This window comes from Rhincodon typus, chromosome 7 (assembly GCF_021869965.1).
Source record: "Rhincodon typus isolate 14 chromosome 7, sRhiTyp1.1, whole genome shotgun sequence".
In the NCBI taxonomy this organism is placed as follows: Eukaryota; Metazoa; Chordata; class Chondrichthyes; order Orectolobiformes; family Rhincodontidae; genus Rhincodon; species Rhincodon typus.
Window position 1 is genome coordinate 64,494,657 of NC_063338.1, and position 23,708 is coordinate 64,518,364.

Here is a 23,708-nt window from a genome sequence, read left to right on the forward strand (position 1 = left end):
GCAGTTGGATAGACAAAGCAGTTGATAACGATCTGGATAGGAGCGTGAGTAGTTGTCAATGCGGACTGTTAGTGACTAACAATTGGTAGTGTGTAATGGCAGGCTATGTGATAACGAAGCCTGGTGTGCGGGGCAGGGGTCGAGGACATGAGAGAGTTTAGGCCCTAAAATTATTGAACTCAATATTGGAGGGCTGCAGGGCCCCCAAGCGGAAAATGAGGTGTTGTTCCTCCAGCTTGCATTGGGCTTCGCTGGAACACTGTAGCAAGCCAGAAACTGAGATGTTGGCCAGGGAACAGGGTGGTGTGTTAAAATGGCAGGCAACTGGAAGCTCAGGCTCTTTTTTGCAAGCAGAACATAGATGTTCTGCGAAGCAGTCACCCGGTCTACACTTTGTTTCCCCAATGTAGAGGAGACCATATTGTGAGCAGCAAATGCAGTAGACTAGATTCTGGGAAGTGCAGGTTAAGTGTTGCTTCACCTGGAAGGTCTGTTTGGGCCCTTGGATACTGGGGAGGGAGGAGGTAAATGGGTAGGTGTTGCACCTTCGCCGGTTACAGAGGAAGGTACTGTGGGGCTGTTGGGACAGTGGGGGAGGGGGATCAGGGTGTTGGGAGTGAAGAAAGAGTGTGCCAAGGGTCCCAGAGGGAATGGTCCCTGCGGAAGGTGGACAAGGGAGGGGAGGGGAATATGTGTCTGGTGGTGGCATCTCACTGGAGGTGGCAGAAATGACGTCTGATGATCTTCTGGATGCAGATGCTGATGGAATGATAGGTAATGAATAGGGGAACCACTGTTGTGGGAGGGAAGAGAGGGGTTGAGGGCAGAAGTGCAGGAGATGGGTCAGACCTGGTTGAGGGCCCTGTCGACAACGGAGCTGGGGAATCCTCGGTTGAGGAAGAAGGTAGGCTCCCTTGTCGAATTTGTCCTCATCTGAACATATGCAATGGAGTCAGAGGAACTGAGAGAATGGGATGGAGTCTTTACAGGAAGTAGGGTGTGAGGATGTATTGTCCAGGTAGCCATGGGAGTCAGTGGGTTTATGGTAGATATTAGTAGCCAGTCTATCCCCAAAAATGGAAACAAAGATGTCGAGGAAGGGAAGGGAGGAGTCAGAGTTAGACCAGGTGGAAGTGAGAGCAGGGTGGAAATTGGAAACAAAATCGACTAACAGTTCCAATTCCGGATGAGAGAGGGTAGCAGCACAGATGATATCATCGATATATCAGGAAAAGAGTTATGGGTGGGGGCTGGAATAATACTGGAACAAGGAATGTTCCACGTACCACACAAAGAGACAGGCATAACTAGGGCCCATGCGGGTATCTGTGACCACCCCTGTGAAATGAAGAAAATGAGAGGAGTTAAAAAGAAGTTGGGCTCCAGTAACACGTGTCCCTTCATGGGGTATGTGAAATATTCCTTGTTCCAGTCCTATTCCGGCCAGATCATTCTCAACTCCTTTGTCTATCCGACTGCTGTTCTCTCTTTTCAGGGTCTATCCTTTATCCTATCGTTTACTCCCTACCGCACCCCCTCTCCCTATCTTCTGCATATAAACCGACGTTTTCCCAGCCCCCATCAGTTCGAAGGAAGGGTCACTGCACCCAAAACCTTAACTCTGATTTTTTTCTTCACAGATGCTGAGCTTTTCCAGAAACTTCAGTTTTTGGTCCTGATTTACAGCATCTGCAGTATTTTTTTCAGTTTTCATGAATCTGGGACACCTGACTCAAAGGTAAAGCTACTACCACTGTGCCACAACAGCACACCATGGTGTGGTGGCACATTGGACATAAGACTAAGCATTCTTAACTGTTTGTGGTGGGCATGTCCCCATTGTTTAAAAATCTTCATAATTTGACATGAGGTGAATGTGAGGGATCAAAATGTCAAATGAATTCACCCTGAGGAGCTCTTCTTAAGTTGGATCAAAGTAGAAGAAACCCTACTCTAGAACGGGCTGTGTTCCTGCATACTATCAAAAATGTTGTGCTTAAACTCGGTCAAATCATTGATAGGTGGTGATATCCACTAGCTTTGATCCTGTAAATATCACCGTTGCTTTAATGTTTGAATAAGGTTAGGTTTTGAAATTACTCTTGATATGAATCCTCTAATACATGAGCCTTAAGAAGAGTTTTGCAGAGGTTCATTACCATGCACAGTATGACTGGGCTTGATTTAAAATGTGCACTATTACTGATATGTCAGGACTTGGTATATTTATAATTTATTTCCAATAAGTGATATGCATTAAGAATGGCATGATAACAGTTAGGCGTGTGCGTAATAACTTAAAAACTTATTGAAAAAGACATTTTAAGTACACAATTTATGATTTAAGCTGATGGTATTTTGAAGTAATTATTCAAAGATATTCTATGCGGCCATTGTCAATGTCAGACATGTAATGGTTAGCACAGGACCACCTGCTCTACTGGCATACTTTCCATGAAAATTACAAAGAACTCAGAAGATATGCTTGACATACTTAACAATGGAGAGCTCCACTTTCTGTTGCATCTTTAATGTGTAAAGAAAAATAGTGCTGCAATACTAGTGCAGAATGATCACAAAATTAAAATCCTTTGTCCGTGCCACACTGTAAAGTTAGCTCATGAAAAGGAAAGGGAAAGGCAACGCTTATTGCTTGTGTAATGATGGCTTCACATTTAATAATTTTCATGGCCTTGAGTTTGAAGGATTGTGAATGCCTAGAATTTTCTTTTTTAAAGAGATCAATGAAAACACAGTTTAACATTTTTTTAAACAGATCACTTCTGGGAAATGATACGGTTTAAGATAATTACTGATTTTGATTGTTTAAACTCAATTCAGGGAAAGGGAAACTTTTTTGACAACTGGATATTGTGGCTGCTCTGTTTGAACAGTGCTTTTTCAACTTATAGATAGAATCATAGAATCCCTACAGTGCAGAAGCAGGCCATTTGGCCCATCCAGTCTGCAAAGACCCTCTGAACAACATTGCACCCAGATGCAACCCCCTACCCTATCCCTTTAACCCTGCATTTCCTTTGTCTAATCCACCTAACTCACACATCCATGGACACTATGGGTGATTTAGCATGGCCAATCACTTAACATGCACATCTTTGCACTGTAGGAGGAAACCAGAGCACCCGGCAGAAAGTCACACAGACACATGGGAGAATGTTCAAACTCCACGCAAACAGTTACCTGAGGCTGGAATCAAACCCAGGTCTCTAGCCCTGTGAGGAGCAGTGCTAACCACTGAGCAGCTGTGCCCCCAGGGAGAAGCTTACTGAAAGAAAGGAGGAACTCAACTTGTGTCTCCTCTTTCTGAAGCACGTATGTGTTGAATCCAGTTTAAAACCTGATTGACCTATTGATAAGCAAATGCAAGACTTCTCAAAACAGTGCTTCCTGAGCAAGTTGTGTTTGCAAACACAGAGACATTTGCCTATGTTCCTGATACCCACCTGCATGGGCCAGAGCAGCAGCCAGATGGACAGCTATCTCAACATTATGCACCATTTCTGTGGCCATTCAGGAATAATACAAATAGGCCAAAAGATTTTACTGTCAACGTGAATCTCTGCAGACCTAAATCAATTTTTCTTCCCTTCCTGTGTGATAACTCCCACAAGATCTATTAGGAATCACTAACTAATTTCTCTGTGAAGCTCATTGAGTATGAACTCCCAGTGGCCTGCCCAGATAGAGCTTATCACTTGAGTCCTTGCTCCAGAAGCATGTAATAACATCTCTGAATAGGTTGATTCTGAAAATTAAAAGAAAGCAAACCCAAATCCGTCTGCTCTTCCTACCTCTCCCTCACTTTTGATGGTTTGCAGTGGCTGTAATGGGCGTTGCATGTAAACTTCTAATTGGCTCGATGTATGATTTAATGGTGGATTTTGAGTGTTAAAAAAAAAGAGTCGTGGTGATTTGATGAAAAAGAAGTAAGGCAGACCCAGGCTTTGGGATTCGGACTGGGATTGGCCTATGTATGCACACTATTTTTGTGTTTAGCAATACATGATGTTCCTTTTCAGTCAGGTTTCCTGAGTTATTATGTAACAAACAATAAAGCAGACCCAAAGGTCCCTCGTGGTGCTGTGGTAGTCCCCCTATCTCTATTCAAGGAGGCCTGGGTCCAAACTCACCTGTTCTAGATGTGTTCTGACATCCATGAGCAGTATGAGAAAAGACTAAAAAAACACTAAAAATAAAGCAGAGCCAAGTGGTTGTTAATAATTACAAACTAAAAAAAAGTAGACCCAAGGCAAAAAAGAAATGTCACGGTGATTCGATGATAAGAAAGCTGTTCAGTTGTTGCAAGGGCACTTCTGGATATAAGGATGAAAACGTAAATATAACAGATGTAAAGGGTTGGTCGTGATCCTACCTCTGACCCAAGAGACTTGGGCTCATGCCCTAACTGCTTCAATGACATCTCTGAACCAGTTGATTAGAAAATGTTAAAAAAAACAAGGATTTTTGGCACAAAGGAAGCCAACTGAAAGCCTGTTAGCAGGCTGAAACTGTGAACAGGAAGTCAAGAGCTGGGGAATGGGACTTATTGAATGTCTCCAAAAAAAAAAAGCAGACCCAGTTTTTAGTTATTTGAAAACAAAATCTTTTGTTGTGTTTTTGGTTTTACTTCAGTCCCGTGCTTCTGATCTTTGGGCATCTCATGCGGAGGATTATGGGCAGATCAAACGACCTCCTCATGGGTCTGTTCCTGGGCCTGACCAGGCTTGCTTTCAAGAGGTCAAGGCAGTGGGTTGTGGAGGAGGTCATCTCTGCTGACTGACTGCCCCTCTACCACGTGCCTGGGTATGCTGCGAGAGGGAGCACACAGTGTCCATCAATGTGTTTGATGCCTTTAGTGAGATATGGGCACCTTGGGGGATACAGTGCTTTATTTTCCCACCACTTTCATTGTGATTTAGGCCCTTCCTGCTCTCCCTACCTTTCCCCCCTTTTTGATGGTTTGCATTGCCCATAAGGGGCTTTGCATGTAAGTAGCCAATTGGCTGAATGGGTGTTTTACTGGTGGTGGCTAATAGTTAAAAACAAAAAAAAGTTACGTCAATTTGGTGGTGAGAAACAACATTCAGTTGTGTATAAGAGCCCTTCTGAATAGAAATAAAAAATCAGACGCAGGGATGGTTCTCCAGAGCTGTCTATCTTGGCCTGGGACTGGCCTATGTATGCCATGAGTAGTGGCTCTATTTTGGTCTTTGACAATAAATATGTCTTTACCGAGTGTGAGGGATTTCAAGACTACGGGTCATATTTTTAAGCTGAGAGGAGAGAAATTTTAAAAAGACATGAGGGAAAACTTTTCTATGCAGAGAGTGGATCGTATGTGGAATGGAATTCCAGAGGAAGTGGTGGATACGAGTACATTTAAACATTGTAAAAGCCATTTACGTACGTATGTGAATAGGAAAGGTTTGGAGGGATATGGCCCAGGAGGAGGCAGGTAGGACAAGTTTAGTTTGGGATTATGTTCAGCATGAACTGTTTGGATTGAGGGGTCTGTTTCTATGCTGTATGACTCCATGACTCTATTTATGACTCCATGACTGTATGTTCCTTTTCAGGTGGGCTTCCTGAGCTATTGCATTCTGGTTTTGAATGTCTGTGTGTTGTGTTTGCCATTACTTAGAGTGCTAAATGCTTAAATTTCATTACATTGTCTGATATCCACTGCTGTATCTTTATGGAATATGGTTTGATTCATAATCAATCAATCAATCAATCAATAATTTTGTGTTTCTTCAAGAAACCTGGGTTGATGAATCATTTTATTCAAAGTCTAATATAGAGAAAGCAAACAATTGACCCCAACAGAAACCTTTCAAGAACACTGCTCATCACCATCTTTTCTATGGCAACTAGGGATGGGCAAGAAATGTTGGTCCAGCCACAGACACTTATGTCTCATGAATGAAAAATGATTTTGAGAAACAATTTGCCATGACAAAGTCTGTGATTATCTAAACGACAAACAAAGGACTCCAACTCCAGGAGGCACAAGATCATCAGGTGCATGGAAAATCACCATGAAACTTGCTCACCAAGGATGAAGTATCAGTGAAACTCTATAATTTGAGGAATCAGCAATACTTCAGTGTTGAGCTGCAAAACATACATTCATTTCAAACTTTCAGATAATGCATACTGTGTTTAAAAAAGTCAGGAGTAGAATGGTGTCACAAAAACAGCGCACCAGTTGGCTGTGCAAATATTCAAATACTGCTTACCCTCATGCTTACACTCCACAAGACAGAGTTAATGTTGGTAATTAAATGTATTAGACACTTTCCAAGTATTGCCAGGGCTGCCAGTGAACAAATCTATAAGTTCGAACAAATGTGACAAAAATCCTTTGTACAAGAGTTAAGATTTAAAATCAGAAAGTTGGAGAAACACATCTGAGGGTGTGTGCAAAACGTACTACAACACCTCACATTAATCTAGGAAAATGTCCATTACCAGTTAAGTTTACAACCACATTCTATTGTGAAGATCCACAGGCATCCCCTATTCCCAATTCCTTCGCCTCGGCCGCATCTGCTTCCAGGATGAGGCATTCCACTCCCGTACATCTCAGATGTCCTCGTTTTTCAAGGACCGCAACATCCCCCCCTCAGTGGTCGAGAACGCCCTCGACCGTGTCTCCCGCATTTTCCGCAACTCATCCCTCACACCCCCTCCCCGCAATAACAATGTGTTTGATGCCTTTAGTGAGATATGGGCACTGTGGGGGATACAGTGCTTTATTTTCCCGCCACTTTCATTGTGATTTAGGCCCTTCCTGCTCTCCCTACCTTTCCCCCCTTTTTGATGGTTTGCATTGCCCATAAGGGGCTTTGCATGTAAGTAGCCAATTGGCTGAATGGGTGTTTTACTGGTGGTGGCTAATAGCTAAAAACAAAAAAAAGTTACGTCGATTTGGTGGTGAGAAACAACATTCAGTTGTGTATAAGAGCCCTTCTGAATAACAACCAAAACAGAATCCCCCTCATCCTCACGTACCACCCCACCAACCTCCGGATCCAACGCATCATCCTCCAACACTTCCGCCATCTGCAATCCAACCCCACCACCAAAGACATTTTTCCCTCCCCACCCTTATCTGTTTTCCAGAGGGACCACTCTCTCCGTGACTCCCTTGTCCGTTCCACACTCCCCTCCAGCCCCACCACACCCAGCACTTTTCCCTGCAACCGCAGGAAGTGCTACACCTGCCCCTACACCTCCCCCCTCACCCCCATCCCAGGCCCCAAGAAAACTTTCCACATCAAGCAGATGTTCACCTGCACATATGCTAATGCGGTATACTGCATCCGCTGTTCCCGTTGGCCTCCTCTACATCGGGGAAACCAAGCGGAGGCTTGGGGACCGCTTTGCGGAACACCTACGCTTGGTTCGCACTAAACAACTGCACCTCCCAGTCGTGAACCATTTCAACTCCCCCTCCCATTCCTCAGACGACATGTCCATCCTGGGCTTCCTGCAGTGCCACAACGATGCCACCCGAAGGTTGCAGGAACAGCAACTCATATTCCGCTTGGGAACCCTGCAGCCCAATGGTATCAATGTGGACTTCACAAGCTTCAAAATCTCCCCTCCCCCTAGCGCATCCCAAAACCAGCCCAACTTGTCCCTGCTTCCCTAACCTGTCCTTCCTCCCACCTATCCCCTTCTCTTACCTCAAGCCCCACCTCCATCTCCTACCTACTAACCTCATCCCGCCCCCTTGACCTCCCTGGACTGATCTATCTCCTCCCTAACTTTCCACCTACATTCACCTTTACTGGTTTCATCCCCGCCTCTTTGACCTCTCTGTCTCCTCTCCACCTATCTTCTCCTCTATCCATCTTCTATCCGCCTCCCTCTCTCTCCCTATTTATTTCAGAACCCCCTTTCCCTCCCCCATTTCTGAAGAAGGGTCTAGGCCCGAAATGTCAGCTTTCCTGCTCCTCTGATACTGCTTGGCCTGCTGTGTTCATCCAGCTCTACACTGTGTTAACTCACTTAAAGTTAGGTCTTGGGCAGTCATGACGAACCTATAAATAAGATACTAGAATTATATGTGAAAATGAGTTGGCACTGTTTTGTCCAAGACAATATTCATGGCAGAGCTCAAACAAATAGTTCTCAAGATTGCAAACCACAGCACCTAAGAGACAAATGGTATTTTGCATTGCATGCAGAATTTTCAAATTAATTATTACATATCATGTTTAAGAACAGTGACTTCATAAAATCCTGAACAAATGTGCTTAATCAATACTTGACCAATATGTACCAGAATGTACATACACTGATGTAGAAAGTACTTGGGATCTTAAGGGCTGTTTCTGTTTCATTATATTCAGACAATTCACTTCCTTCAAGAAATCACATTTCAATCTTTCCATCCAGCATTGGATATTGTATGTTCTTGTCCTTAAAGAAAACTTTAAATTACCCTTCATAGTCTTGCCATCTATCCCATTCACTCATTTTTAATGAGAGACAGGGAGAAAGAGAAAAGTAATGTATTCATGTAGCACCTTGCATTTCCTCAATATGCCCTGAAATGATTCACAACCAGTGAAGCACTTTGAAATGTAATCATTGTTTTTCTTGGCAAATTCAACATATGGAGATAAAAGTTAATGAATATATGGATGAGCCACTGTGATATGCTTTGATGTAAGTGTGAACTCAAGTCATGTGTAGGAGACATGAGGGAGGAACCAGAGAAGATCTAAGTAGACATTAAAAAAAAGACATCGCGGGAGAAACTCCACAGGTCTGGCAACATCTATGGAGAGAAAGCAGAGTTTTGGGTTCAGTGACCCTTCATCAGAACTCATTGTTTGAAGCGAGGATGAACTTCTCCAGGCGGAGGAGCTTGATGGTGAATGGGAACGGTTCAGGAAGAAGCAAAGAGCCCTGAGACCATCCTGATGGGGGATGGATGTTTGAAGGGATTGAACGTCCATGGTAAAGAGGAGGCAGCCGGTGCCCACGAATAAGAAATTTTGAAAATGATATAAAGCATCAGAAGAATTATGGATGTAAGTGGAAGGAACAATAACATCATGATGAGACATATGATGAGACTAGTGACTATTGTAGACACACTAGCCTGATGTTCCATGGTAGGATCATGGTTGAGGGGGAGGTAAGTGGAGGTGTCTCGAGCTGGCACTCAGTCTCTGCAATGTAGTGGTCAGTACACCAGACAACTACAAAACCACTCTCGTTGGTAGGCTTGATCACAAAGTCAGGGTTGGATTGAGATCATGGAGTGCAGTCAGTTCAAAGGCAGATAGAAGAGTGGGCAGATAACTTAAAGTAACCAAAGTCACATTGATAGTTCTCAATTAACAAGTTGTATGCAGATAAAAGTCAGATGGAGGAGTCCAGGTGGAGGGAGAGTGTTGGAGGTAGGTGAAGGGGTCTGTGGGATGGGGAGAGGACTCTTGTCCAAAGAAAGGAGCACGAGGCAAAGGTGATGGAAGAAGAGTTCAATGTGATGTGGTGCCTGAAATTCATTGGGGTGGGGATGCAGAGAGATAAAACTAAGACCTTTGCTGAGTAAAGAGCATTCAGCATCAGCGAACGGAAGATCAGAAGGGATAGTATATACATGACAAGAGATGGAGTTAGGAAAGGGGATGCAGTCAGAGGGAAGGGGAGGAAGGTTGCCAAGGGGCATTGGTATCTCTGAGTTGTTGCATCTTTTGTTCCTTAATTCCTGAAAGGGAAAATAAAAGATCCTGTTAGAGCATTGAACAAAACAGAGAATGATGGAGAACTGGAGGCCAGGGCAACTCTGAGACAGTGTGTGGTGGTGCTGATGGAAAAAGAAAGATCGAGAATGTGTATATGGCGGCGTGCAACATTGAGTGTGGATCTCAGGATGCAGTGAGAACAGCTGTCAGGACAGCTTTGTACACCACAGAGATATCTGGGATCCTGGGTGGATGCAAAAAAATGAAGAGTGCAACTTCAGCTGGAATCCATGCTATGTGAGCCTGAGCCAGAGGCAGTCATTGAGGAATGAGATGTGGCTGTGGAAGTGATTTAGGAACAACAAAGAAAGTAATGAAGCCGAACAAAAAGAAAGGTTGGAATGCATATCCTGTCGGAGGGAGGAGCAGAACATTGTCAGGGTGGGCATAACTGGAAGAGACGTGGCAATGAGTCAAACACCAAGGAAAAACAGAGAAGTGCAGATACTGGAAATCTGAAACAAAAAACAGAAATTGCTGGAGAGAAAGCAGAATCAATATTTTGGGTCTGTGACCCTTCTTCATCAGAATTCCAGACAGAAGAGTTAAATAGAAATGCCTTATGTTAAATCGTGTAAATAATATTACCAAATACTTTTGAAAGTATACCTTGAGTTGATAATAAATAAACCCATACTAAAGTAACATACACAGAATTCCAGAAACAAAATTGAGATAAGTGTGCACCCACTCCATCTGAGTGGTTCTGATTGAGGAATAAGCGTTGGCTCGCAGATGTTGCCTGCTCTTTGTCAAATAGTGCCATAGCATATGTTATGGACCAGAGACCAGATGTACAATTCAAGATGCACATTGGGACTCTGAAAATCCCATGTGTTGACATCTACCAGAATCACCCCAGCAATTTGAACTTCTGAAAGGTAATTGCTATCTTATCTGGGATCTTAAGTAAATATCTCCAACTAGAATTGGAAACTTTGAAGACAATGCTGTGCATGTTAATTGACCAGTACTTTTCACTAACAATGTTCATTAAAACATAAACAAGTATTTTAGTCCAGAAAGAAAGACATGGCATCAAGTCAAATGTTATCTCAGTCTGCTGCATAAAAATGTTTGATACTTTTATGTACTAGATTTCATTCTGAAGATCATTAGTCATTACATAAACCACAGACACATTACATTAAAACACCAGGATGTGTGTTGCTATTTGGCTTTTCAAAGATGCTGCTTGAAATCTTCAAAAGTACCAATGTTTTGATTTCACCTAATTTTGGACGTGAGCCACAGGCAGTACAAACAAAACTCATGGGCATGTTTGTTTTTATTTGCTGTTTATAACAGAATGTTAAGATCAAGTACATCTATATGGGTAATCATCCTGTATCACCCTTATTTCATTTATAACCAACAGCTATGAAGGTTAAAGCAAGAGATTTTATTGTCATCTAAAGATGCTCCTGAATAGCCCACCTTTTTCAAGGTTTTCCTCCACTCAATTAGATGCACATTTGAAAAAAAACAGGTATTACTTTTGATAATCGAAATGTTCATGTAGCATTTTGTTAGTATACTTTGCAAGTGAAACTCCCATGACATTTCCCTGGTTAATTTGGACCCCTGTACTTTATTACAAAAAATTTGCATGGATCTAACATAAATTGATACTGCAACAACAAATTTACAAACGTGTCATAGTACGTGACAGGGTCACAGAATCTTGCAATATTTGAGATACCGTGATTTCAGCACTGCTTTCATATCCTGAAATTCCATTACTGTATGCCAGCACACTCAATTCAAAGAGGAAATCCACCACCTATTCAAGGCAACAAGAGAACATAATAAATACAGCCTTGCCAAATTCACCCCACTACAAATTTGAAAACAAAAATACCAACATACATAGTTTTCAGGTATGTCTGATCTTGCATCCCTCAAACTTCTTATTCTCAATTGCATTCATTATGGAAAGGACCTTTCTGGTTCATTACCTAGCTATGTTGGAATGCATGGACACTGGAAAATCAGTTGGAGAAAATTTGTTCTTATGAAGAAAGTGACTACTTTCTAACGATTTAAATTATTAAATGATAAATTGAGCTGGCTCCCTCATGAGTGTGTCCCACTTCTCTGGCTAATTTTTTTGTATTTTACTTTCTTTATTCTGTTCAGAGATGCTATCACATACATTTGGACATTCTTTTTGCACTAGCAATTCACCCTTGTTAATTATTAAACTAACTATTGACAAAAGCTACCACCAGGGCTAGTGTGCCAATAACAAATATAGGAAAGGGTAGGGAGGGATGAATGGAACCAAATTAAATTTGTGTTGGAAGGGAAAATTTAACTTCTCCAACATCTGTGGTATCTTCTTGTACTGACTATAATCAACAAGCCATTCTATCTGAACCAAAAAACTTAGTCCTTGCATTGTACCTTCAATGAATTCAAGGCGATTAAGAGGAAAGTGCGATATATGGGTCTGGAAGGGTTAATGCTGAAAAGTGTCTTAAGCACCTACCACTAAGATCATGTTATTTTGATTTGTGGGCAGAACAATTTAGGATATCGAAGGAGTAAGATCTGGCCCTCTTCAAAGTCTCTGCAACAATGTCTAATATATGAAAAGTAACATGCAAGCAGTTAGAATATGCAATTAACTATATCTTGTTAACCACAATACACTCCTATTGTTAGATCAATGCCCTGTAGTTTCCTTCATTTAAAGAAGATAATGGCAGCAGATCATACAGTGCTAGTGCTTTATTTATTTTATTTTTATAATTGCACACTTTATTTAAAATACATTTTAGCCTGCAATTCCTTCAATAGCTGATTTATAGTTCTTGGAAAGGTTGTACTTTGGAATAGTACTACATCAGTTTACAGACTGTGATCATTTCCTTTTCTTAGGGCTTGATGAGATCATTGTCCAAACATTGCCTGCAATGCGCAACTTGGAACAGCATAAATATGCTTCTTGAAAAAAATGATCAATACATATATTAAAATGATTAGGTGCTGGTGTTGGACTGGGGTGAACAAAGTGAGAAGTCATATGACACCAGGTTATAGTCGAGCATGTTTATTTGAAATCACAAGCATACAGAGTGCTGCTCTTTTGTCAAGTGAAGTGGAGGGAGTGCACAGGTACAGAATTTATAGGCAGAGTGATCATTGCAAGATAGTTCCAGGTAATTAAGATTGTCAAAAGAGTGTATAAATGGTGTGAGTGGAGTGTCACACAGGCTGAATAACAAGTCTCTGCAGGCGATTAAAAGTGTAAACGGTATGAGTAAAGTGTCAACAGCTAAATAGCAAGTGAAAGGATGACCTGTGATCCAATTAATTGAACAGAGAGATAATTACAAAAAATCAAAAATAAGATGGTGCTAGAGACAAACCAAATTGCTGGAATAACATGATAGGTATAAAAGTTGCACAATGAGGGACTAACTAAGGTAACAAGTAATCCAAAACTGTACAAACTAATTAAGGTAGAGGATCATAACCAAGTTATAAAGGTGATGGTGTCAAAATAGAACGGTAAGGGAGATTTTACAATCATTGGACAGTGTGGTGGGGTTACATGAACCCAAGATCACGATTGAAGCCGTCTTCTTTGGTACGGAACTTGGCTATCAGTTTATGCTCAGTGATTCTGGGTTGGTGTGTATCCCAAAGGCTGGCTTGCAGGATGCTTACCCGAAAGCTTGTGATTTCAAATAAACCTGTTGGACTATAACCTGGTGTCGTGTGATTTCTGACTTTGTATTAAATATGTTAAACTTGATAAATAATTGCAATGGGGTGTGGAACTTTTATCTTCTTTCTCCCCCCTATTTGGGCCTCTATTCATCTTCTATCTGGTTATCATAATTATGGATTTCATGCTTCATTATGGTCATTGTAATTTGTAACCTTCTATAGAACTACAGCTCCTATTGTCTCTCCCACCCTGAAGGAGAGTTTTTTTTTGAAGAATGATAGCTGAAGCATGCCAGGCCCAGAAAAGCTTTAGAAATCTTCGAAAGATCTGTCAAACAAAAGATGTAGGTTGGTAGATAAATAGACAAATAGACAGACAGACTTCTTGCTGAAATCTTGTGTAGTCAAGTCTCACATCAAACATCTTTTGTTATTATTTTTCAAATAATGTTTGTTTTATTATAAACATTATTCCTACAAAAACAGAGTTAACGTGCAAAATTGATGAAGTTTTCCAATTCCAGACGAGAGAGGGAAGCAGCACCGATGATATCATCGATGAATTGGAGAAAGAGTTGTGGGTGGGGGCCAGAAAAGGACTGGAACAAAGAATTTTCCACGTACCCCTCGAAGAGTCAGGCACAACTGGGGCCCATGTGGGTACCCGTGGCAACCTCTCTTACCTGAAAAAAATGAGAGGAGTTGAAAGAGAAGTTGTTGAGGGTGAGGACAAGCTCGGCCAAGCTGAGGAGGGTGGTGGTGGGTGGGGATGGAGAAAGGGTTCTGAGGAAGGATCACTGGACCCGAAATGTTAACTTTGTTTTCTCCTTCACAGATGTTGCCAGGCTTGCTGAGCTTTTCCAACAACTTTGTTTTTGTTCCTGATATACAGCATCCACAGTTCTTTTGGTTTTTATTATTCCTACAAATACTGAAGTTGAAGGCAGAAATGACAGCCAGGTGATTTTTTTAAAAAAATGTTAGCTTGTTTGGTAAGAATTGATTGGCCCAGACTGTTGTCATTAAATAAAACAAATCATTGAGTGGTTTTACATGGCTTGCTCATCATCAATTTACCACATTGCTCTATATGGATTTTATTTGTTTCACTTAGGTTAGCTCATTATTCATTTCGTCACATTTTATGTGGTCTTACGTTTGTGCCTGGATATGCCTATAAAATAACAGTGGCTGCACTTCAAAGAAAGTTAGTGTTATTGCAACTGTTTTGAGGTGGTGTACGAAGTTGTAGAAAGGCAATATGTAAAGGCAAGACTTTTAAAGGTGTAATTGAGTCATTCAATGCATTTTATCTTAATTCACTTTGAAACTACCAGAGGTCTGGATGTTTTAATATTTTCTTTAAATAATAGACTTTAGAGTTAACACTATGGTATACATTAAATGATATATAACAGAAAGAACAGATATTGCTTAGCATTCATACTCAAGCATTACATTTACTACTCTCTGCTATAAAAATAATGCCTAACTTACAGTAAAAAGCTCTCTAAAAACAGTTACATACATTTTACAGAGATAGTAGGAACTGCAGATGCTGGAGAATCCGAGACAACAAGGTGCAGGGCTGGATGAACACAGCAGGCCAAGCAGCATCATAGTGAAGGGTCTAGGCCCGAAATGTCAGCCTCTCTGCTCCTATGATGCTGCTTGGCCTGCTGTGTTCATCCAGCCCTGCACTGTTGTCTCACATACATTTTACATCTGGCTTTTAGCAATAAGAGATTGTACCCACTGAAAGTAACAGATGGATTTTAAATTTAAAAAAATGCACTTTAATGCCCACAACATTGTTGACATTGCTTTAGGATTAGCATATGATCAAACATTTATGTTAATTTCCTATCAAAGCACAACCTGTCATCTAATACAGGGAACTAGCTCAATCCTTAGCTACAGGAGAAAGCCAAAAAAGGAAACATGTTAATCTGCTTTTTTTCTGGAATGTAACATAATAAACAACAGAACATAACTAACAGAACTGCTAATGAGAACTGAGGTACAGTATCATTGTCTGTTACTGGATAAGTAATCCAGAGGTTTGGATGAAATGTTTACCGTTATAAATTCAAATCCCACCATTGTAGCAGGGGAATTTACATTCAGTTCAGTAACTAAATCCAGAATACAGAACTAGAATGAGTACTGCTGTTTATGAAAATACTAGATTCTCATAAAATCCCATCTGGTTCACCACTGCTCTTCAGGAGGTAATATCTGCCATTCCAACCCATTTTACTATATGCATGATTCCTGGTCCACAATACTGAGACTAATAATTAACTTCTCTCAGAAGTTTACTACGACCAGTCAGTTGAATTAAACACTAACAAAAAAATCTACAAGTAAAACTACATTGGCCAGTTGACATTGATATTGGCACTAGATTTAGATATAGTCAAGTCCATTAATTCCAGCTAAGTCCAACCTGGAAAGGCCCTCCTTATTAACAGCTGGGAATTAGTGAAATAATTGAGAAAGTTGGTTGTGCATTTTAGTCAAGCCTGAATTATTCATCCACTCAGAACTCATACCATTAATCTGACAACTCCATCCCCATCACTGTTTATGTCTGTCTCTCTGGAAGGATAGACCCACTAGAATTAACAGCGCAGTGGTATGTAGTCAGAAAAAAGTTGACCTGGGAACCCTCAACATTAACTCGGAATTCATGAACATAAATGTTAATAACTCAAAATAAGCAAGGAAACATCTTGCTGGTTACCAGCTACGGCTCTCTCTCAATTAATCAACCAGTACTCCTCCACTTGGAAGAAGCTTTGAGGTTGGCAAAAGCAAAGAATGTCCTCTGAGCCAGATCTTCCATGTATATTAGAAGCATCACAATTGTCCAAGTCCTGGAAGACATAACTGTTAGACTGGGCTATCACAGGTATTATGAAAAGTAATTAGGGGAAAACCAAAAACTCGACCTTACCACAGATGCATTGTCCATGACTGCATTGATAGAAATTAACATCACAGGTGAAGTCCTATCTTTAAATTGAGGACATTCTCTGTTCCCTACATGGCACTACTACCATGGTTAATGTGATAGATGAAAAATAGATCTAGCACCTCAAATCTAGGCATCCATGAGACACTGTAAACCATCAGCAGTGGCAGAATTATATTCAACAATATTCTATAATTGAATATTTCTCATTTGCCATTCTCATTTAGCCAGGAGGCCAACACTGGTTTGAAGACAAGTGTAGTCAAGCATGCAAGGAAAAATATTTGGTAGATCTAAGTAACAGATGCCAGTTTATTCAAGTTACAATACAGGACAACCTGCTTGCTAAATATGCGTTCCCACCATAATAGATAACATTCCTAAGATAATTAGATTAACTCAATGCGATATTTAGAAATGGTTGTGAACTGGATTCAGCAAAGGGTCTGTGCATTGATGACATCCAATCTGCAGTTGTGCTCCAATATAAGCTACATATCTAGCCAAGTCAACAATGTGGAAAATAGTCCAGGTCTGTCCTGTTCACTCAAAGCTGCAGAATCCAAATATATGTATTAAGGACCTCAGTCTACCTTCAATCATCAGCAAAATAATAAAATGAAGATATAAAGGAGCACCCACCTACAATACCTTGGTTATTGGTGTTAATTTGGTTTCTACTAGGGTCACTCAGCTCTAGATCTCATTTTGACCTTTATTCAAAAAAATAGACCAGGGAGCTGAATTCTAAATGTGATATGAGAGTTACTGCCCTTGTAATGGGGATAACATTTTGATCTGCTAAGTCATCAAGGACCTCACAAAATTGTTTGGCTAGGTGTGTCCAAATCAAGTTGCCCAATTACCATTCCGTCAATCTACTCTTGATCATCAGCAAAGTATTAGCAATTATCATTGACGGAGCTATTACATGACACAAACTTAACAATAACCTGTCATTGATACAAAAACAAAGTTGCTGGAAAAGCTCAGCAAGTCTGGCAGCATCTGTGAAGCATCTTTTCCTTCACAGATGCTGCCAGACTTGCTGAGCTTTTCCAGCAACTTTGTTTTTGTTCCTGATTTACAGCAGCTGCAGTTCTTTCAGTTTTTACCTGTTCATTGATGCTCGGCTTCAGCTCAACGTTATTTTAGCTTTGGTTCGAAAACAGACAAATCAGTTGTATTCTAGTGATGAGTGAGAACGACGTCCATTTGATTCAAGACAGCATTTCAAGACTGTTAGTGGAATCAAAGTCAATGGGAATCAGGGAAAAGTTCGCAGCAAAAGAAACACCAAAAACAGTGAATGCTGGAAATCAAAAACAAAAACAGAACTTGCCAGGACAGCTCAGTTTTTTTTTCCAGCGTTTGCTGTTTTTGTTTTATGGTAAAGCTCTCAATGTTTGGAGTCAAAGCTAGTACAAAAGAGCTTAGCTGTTGGAGGCCAATTAGCTCAGTCCCAGGACATCACTGCATATCTTCCTTCGGGTAGATATTTTTGAATCAAACTTTTCAGGGATGTTATTACTCACCACTGAAGCAGTTGGGACTTAAACAAGGGCCCTACAGATCAGAGATAAGGACCCAATCACTGTGTCACAGGAGCCCTTGAGTTCCGCTGGGTAGCTATTTTCTCATCAATCCATTCAGAGATGTTATAACACACCTTTATTGCAGATAGAACTTGAACATAGGCCTCCTGGTCCACTGCACCACAAGATTCCTGGAGTTTTTCAGGGTAGTGTTCAATGCCAGCCATTTTCAACTGCTTCAATGATCCTCCCGCCATTACAAGGCCAGAAAGAAAGAGGTTTGATAAAAATAAATCTACAGATGGTGGAAATCAGAAACTAAATTGGAAAATCTCAGCAAGTCTGGCAGCATCTGTGGAGAGAAAGCAGCGTTAACATTTTGGGTCCAGTGACCCTTCTTCAGAACTAATTGATTGTAGCTTGGAAAAGATTGGTATATATGTTAGAGGAGTTGGAAGATGTGGGATAATGTCTTGCAAGAGCAATGTAAAAAAATAATAATTTACAGGAAAATAGAACCAAAAACTTTAGTAATGTGTAGTATATTTCCATCACTGATGATACTTTTCCACTTTAAGTCTCTACTCTTGTGTTTGTTGTGAGTGTTAATAAACCTTTTGTCAACATGCGCAAAATATAAACAAGTATACAATTATGCAGGACTATTCTGGCCTGTCAGTGTAATATATGTTATTTTAATGCTCTTAAACCTTCCAATGCATTAAGCCAGGCCTCAGTTAATGAGGTGTAAAAATAATAAGCAATGTGAAATAGAAAGTTATGTTTTTTCACCCAGTAATAATTATGGGCATTTGTAATTTCCAGAATATTGACTATTTTGTTTTCAGAATGTTTTGGACTTTTTTATGCTCCCTCGTTAGCACATTAAAAAGTTGCTATGTTCCCATTTAATTGCTAATTAAAACTTGGACTGCTACATCTTGCTTGTATATGTACTAAGATGTACGGACAGAGTTTGGGAGCTGCATGGTGATTGGGAATGGAGGTGAACAGGGCTGAAAAGTGTGACCATTTCTGAGGGTCAAGGGCAATGAGGTCAGTATAGGTAAAGTCAACTCATTCAGGGATGTTATTACACTTTGTCCCAATGTGAGTCTTGAACCTGGGCCTCCTGGTTTGGAAGTAGGAATCCTACCACAAAAGCTCTATGGGGTAGGTTAAACTTAGGCTCATTAATGGCTTCATTAACAGCATTTTAAAAGGAAACTGACAGGAATTATCTGGCCAACGGCCAATGCTGGCTTTGAGTTTTCTGAGCTGATGGGTCTAGTTTGATTTCTTGGAAGCATATACCCAATTACCGGTCTGAACCTGGAGATAAAGGTGGGCCAACACATCCTCCATATCTGTGTGTGGGTGTAGGTAAAGGCTGCCCCTTTCATGTAATAATATTATTCAAAGTAACAAGCCTGAATGCTTTTACAGTATTGTTTTAATTTAAGCATTTTTTAAAAAGTTGGTGAATGCATAAAGTGCGAATGCGATAAAGTACTATCTCAGTTACTGACCCTCGACGACAGTCTACTGTTTATCTCAAGCTAGAAGATGTCGGATTTGACTTTCTGCTTTGGGAACCTGCCCACCACCCTTCCATAGAGAGTACTTGGCTCAATTCTAATTAAAAAGTGTCACCTCTATGAAAATCTTAAAGTGACTGTCTCCATTAAGTTTGGGAGATGGAAATCGTCCAAAACTCTATTTCAAAAAGCCAGAGTCAAAATTCAGCACCATCTATTTATTTAACAGAACAAAGAGTAATATTTGATGACTCATTATTCAGACAATAAACAAACTGCTTTGGTTTCAGGGTGCTGGCTACTTACACCTGAAAGTTACTAAGTCTAGTGTAGTGAATCAGTGCCAAGCATTACCTGTGCGGTAGTCCTTACGTTTTAAGACATTGCAGTCAATTGCATAGAGGTGTGTAGTGTTGTTTGACAGCTTTAGGATCCTGCAGCAATCTTGCAATGATGTCAAGGACCTGCTTCTCACTGAGCATAACCAGTACAGTATGGACTGAATTAACAAAGAAAGCCGAGAAACAAAAGCATGGTTTTGTGCAGGGAAGGTCATGTCTTACCAACATGATAGAATTCTTTGAGGAAGTGACAAAGTCAATAGATGAGGGAAGGGCTGCGGATGTCATATACATGGACTTCAGCAAGGCGTTTGATAAGGTTCCCCATGATAGGCTGATGGAGAAAGTGAAGTCGCATGGGGTCCAGGGTGTACTAGCTAGATGGATAGAGAACTGGCTGGGCAACAGGAGACAGAGAGTTGTAGTGGAAGGGAGTTTCTCAAAATGGAGAACTGTGACCAGTGGTGTTCCACAGGGATCCGTGTTGGGACCACTGTTGTTTGTAATATACATAAATGATCTGGAGGAAGGTATAGATAGTCTGATTAGCAAGTTTGCAGATGAAACTAAGTTTGTGGAGTAGCAGATTGTGAAGGGGACTGTCGGAGAATGCAGCAGAATATAGATAGATTGGAGAGTTGGGCGGAGAAACAGCAGATGGAGTTCAATCCAGGCAAATGCGAGGTGATGCATTTTGGAAGATCCAATTCAAGAGCGAACTATACGGTAAATAGAAAAGCCCTGGGGAAAATTGATGCACAGAGAGATCTGGGTGTTCAGGTCCATTGTATCCTGAAGGTGGCAACGCAGGTCGATAGAGTGGTCAAGAAGGCACACGGCATGCTTTCATTCATTGGATGGGCTATTGAGTACAAGAGTTGGCAGGTCATGTTACAGTTGTAAAGGACTTTGGTTCGACCACATTTGGAATACTGCGTACAGTTCTGATTGCCACATTACCAAAAGGATGTGGATGCTTTGGAGACGGTACAGAGGAGGTTCACCAGGATGTTGCCTGGTATGGAGGGCGCTAGCTTAGAAGAGAGGTTGATTAGATCAGGATTATTTACATTAGAAAGATGAAGGTTGAGGGGGGGCCTGTTTGAGGTCTACAAAATCATGAGAGGTATAGACAGGGTGGATAGCAAGAAGCTTTTTCCCAGAGTGGGGGACTCAATTACTAGGGGTCACGATTTCAAGGCGAGAGGGGAAAAGTTTAAGGGAGATATGCATGGAAAGTTCTTTACGCAGAGGGTGGTGGGTGCCTGGAACGCGTTGCCAGCAAAGGTGGTAGAGCCGGGCCGATAGAACATAGAACGTAGAACATTACAATGCAGTACAGGACCTTCGGCTCTCGATGTTGCGCCGACCTGTGAAACCAATCTGAAGCCCATCTAACCTAAACTATTCCATTATCATCCATATGTTTATCCAATGACCATTTAAATGTCCTTAAAGTTGGCGAGTCTACTACTTTTGCAGGCAGGGCATTCCACGCCCTTGCTACTCTCTGAGTAAAGAACCTACCTCTGACATCTGTCCTATATCTATCACCCCTCAATTTAAAGCTAAGTCTCCTCGTGCTAGCCATCACCATCCGAGGAAAAAGGCTCCCACTGTCCACCCTATCTAATCCTCTGATCATCTTGTATGTCTCTATTAAGTCACTTCTTAACCTTCTTCTCCCTAACGAAAACAGCCTCAAGTCCATCAGCCTTTCCTCATAAGACCTTCCCTCCATACCAGGCAACATCCTGGTAAATCTCCTCTGCACCCTTTCCAATGCTTCCACATCCTTCCTATAATGCGGTGACCAGAACTGTACGCAATACTCCAAGTGCGGCCGCACCAGAGTTTTGTACAGCTGCAACATGACCTCATGGCTCTGAAACTCAATCCCTCTACCAATAAAACCTAACACACCGTACACCTTCGTAACAACCCTATCAACCTGGGCGGCAACTTTCAGTGATCTATGCACATGTTCACCGAGATCTCTCTGTTCATCCACACTACCAAGAATCTTACCATTAGCCCAGTACTCTGTATTCCTGTTACTCCTTCCAAAGTGAATCACCGGACACTTTTCCGCATTAAATTCCATTTGCCACCTCTCAGATAGCGTCATTTAGGATGTATCTAGACAGATACATGGATGGGCAGGGAGCAGAGGGATACAGATCCTTGGAAAATAGGTGACAGGTTTAGATAGAGGATTTGGATCGGCGCAGGCTTGGAGGGCCGAAGGGCCTGTTCCTGTGCTGTAATTTTCTTTGTTCTTTGTTCTTTGTTCTAAAACAGTCTTTCAATATTCTGACAGTAAGATTACAGCCTTGTATATTTTTGAATACCCATGCATTGTAACATTTAGTCTTAATAGGTAATAAACAAGATTAAAAAAAAAACAAAATCCGGAAAAGTGCTTGTCCTCTCCTTGACCAACCTGTCTTGAAGCCAAACTCATGGATGTGTGTCTAAAATCTCACAACAAAAGATTTAGTGTTTCAGAACTTACATTGACATCACTGTCACTTAATTAATGTGCATCACCAAATATGAATGTCAAGTCTTCATGATACCCAGGGTCATCTCTGCAAGAGTTCCTCAGGATAGTGTCCAAACATCTTCAGCTGATTCATCATTGAACATCCTTCTGTGATAAGGCCAGAAGTGGAGATGTTCACTGATTACTGCACATGTTCAGCATTATTTGCAACTCCTCAGTTGCTGAAGCAGTCCATGCCTAAATGCAGCAAGACCTTGATAATATCCTGGCTTGGTCTCACAATTGGCAAATAACATTCACACTACTCAATCTAATCATTGTCCTTTGACATTCAATGGCATTACTGTCACTTAAACCCCCACTATCAACATCCTGGGGGTTACAATTGACCAGAAACTGAACTGAACCAGCTATAGAAGTACAATGGCTACATGACAGGTGAGAGGCTAGGAATCTTGCAGTGAATAACTCACTTTCTGACTCCCCAGTATTTGCCCACCATCAACGGGGCAAAAATCAGGAGTGTTGAAATACTCCCCTCTTGCCTGGATGACTGCAGCTCCAACAACACTCAAGATGCTTGATACTATCCAGGTCAAAGCAGCCTAGCTGATTGACATCACATCCACAAATACTCATACATTCCACTGCTAATGCTCAGTAGAAGCAGTGTACACTATTGACAAGGCACACTGTAGAAATCACAAAGGCTCCTTAAATATTTAAGAAGGCTCACTGGACCCGAAATGTTAACTCTGTTTTTTCCTTCACAGATGCTGCCAGACCTGCTGAACTTTTCCAGCAACTTTGTTTTTGTTCTTTAAATACTACCTTCCACAACGAACTGGAACGACAAGGGCAGCAGATACATGGGAACACCATCGCCTGCAAGATCTCTTCCAAGCCACTCACCATTCTGACTTGGAAGTATATTGGCTTTCCTTCTGTGTCATGGGGAAAAAATCCTGGAATCCCCATCCCATTAGCATTTGTGTATGTACCCAATCCAAATGGTAACAGTTCAAGAAGACCACTATGTTCTAACTGGGATGGGCAACAAATGATATTCCAGCTGGTAATGTCTACTCCTATGAATGAATAGAAAGAAAAATAGAGAGCACTCTGGATTGAGAATTGGATAACAGGTAGAAAACAGACAGGAGGAATAAATTGACCATTGTCAGGATGGCAGACTGTTATTAGTGAGGTACCGCAATGATCAGTACTAGGTTCACAGCTGTTCATGATCCAAATGCAAAATTTGGATGCGGAGACCATATGCAGTACTTCCAAATTTGTGGATGGCATAAATTTTAGTGATAATCTATAGGACTTTGAATCAATA

The 23,708-nt window shown here is 41.2% G+C and overlaps 1 protein-coding gene across 1 annotated transcript in view; it reads left to right on the forward strand.

Annotated features, from left to right (window-relative positions):
* Positions 1-728: 728 nt before the first annotated feature.
* The window catches only part of LOC125483526 (40S ribosomal protein S27-like), a 72,761-nt gene continuing 49,781 nt past the window's right edge, over positions 729-23,708 (forward strand). The window contains exon 1 of the mRNA XM_048599234.1: positions 729-774. Within this exon, the coding sequence (XP_048455191.1) occupies positions 729-774 (46 nt within the window). The remainder of the gene's footprint in view (positions 775-23,708) is intronic.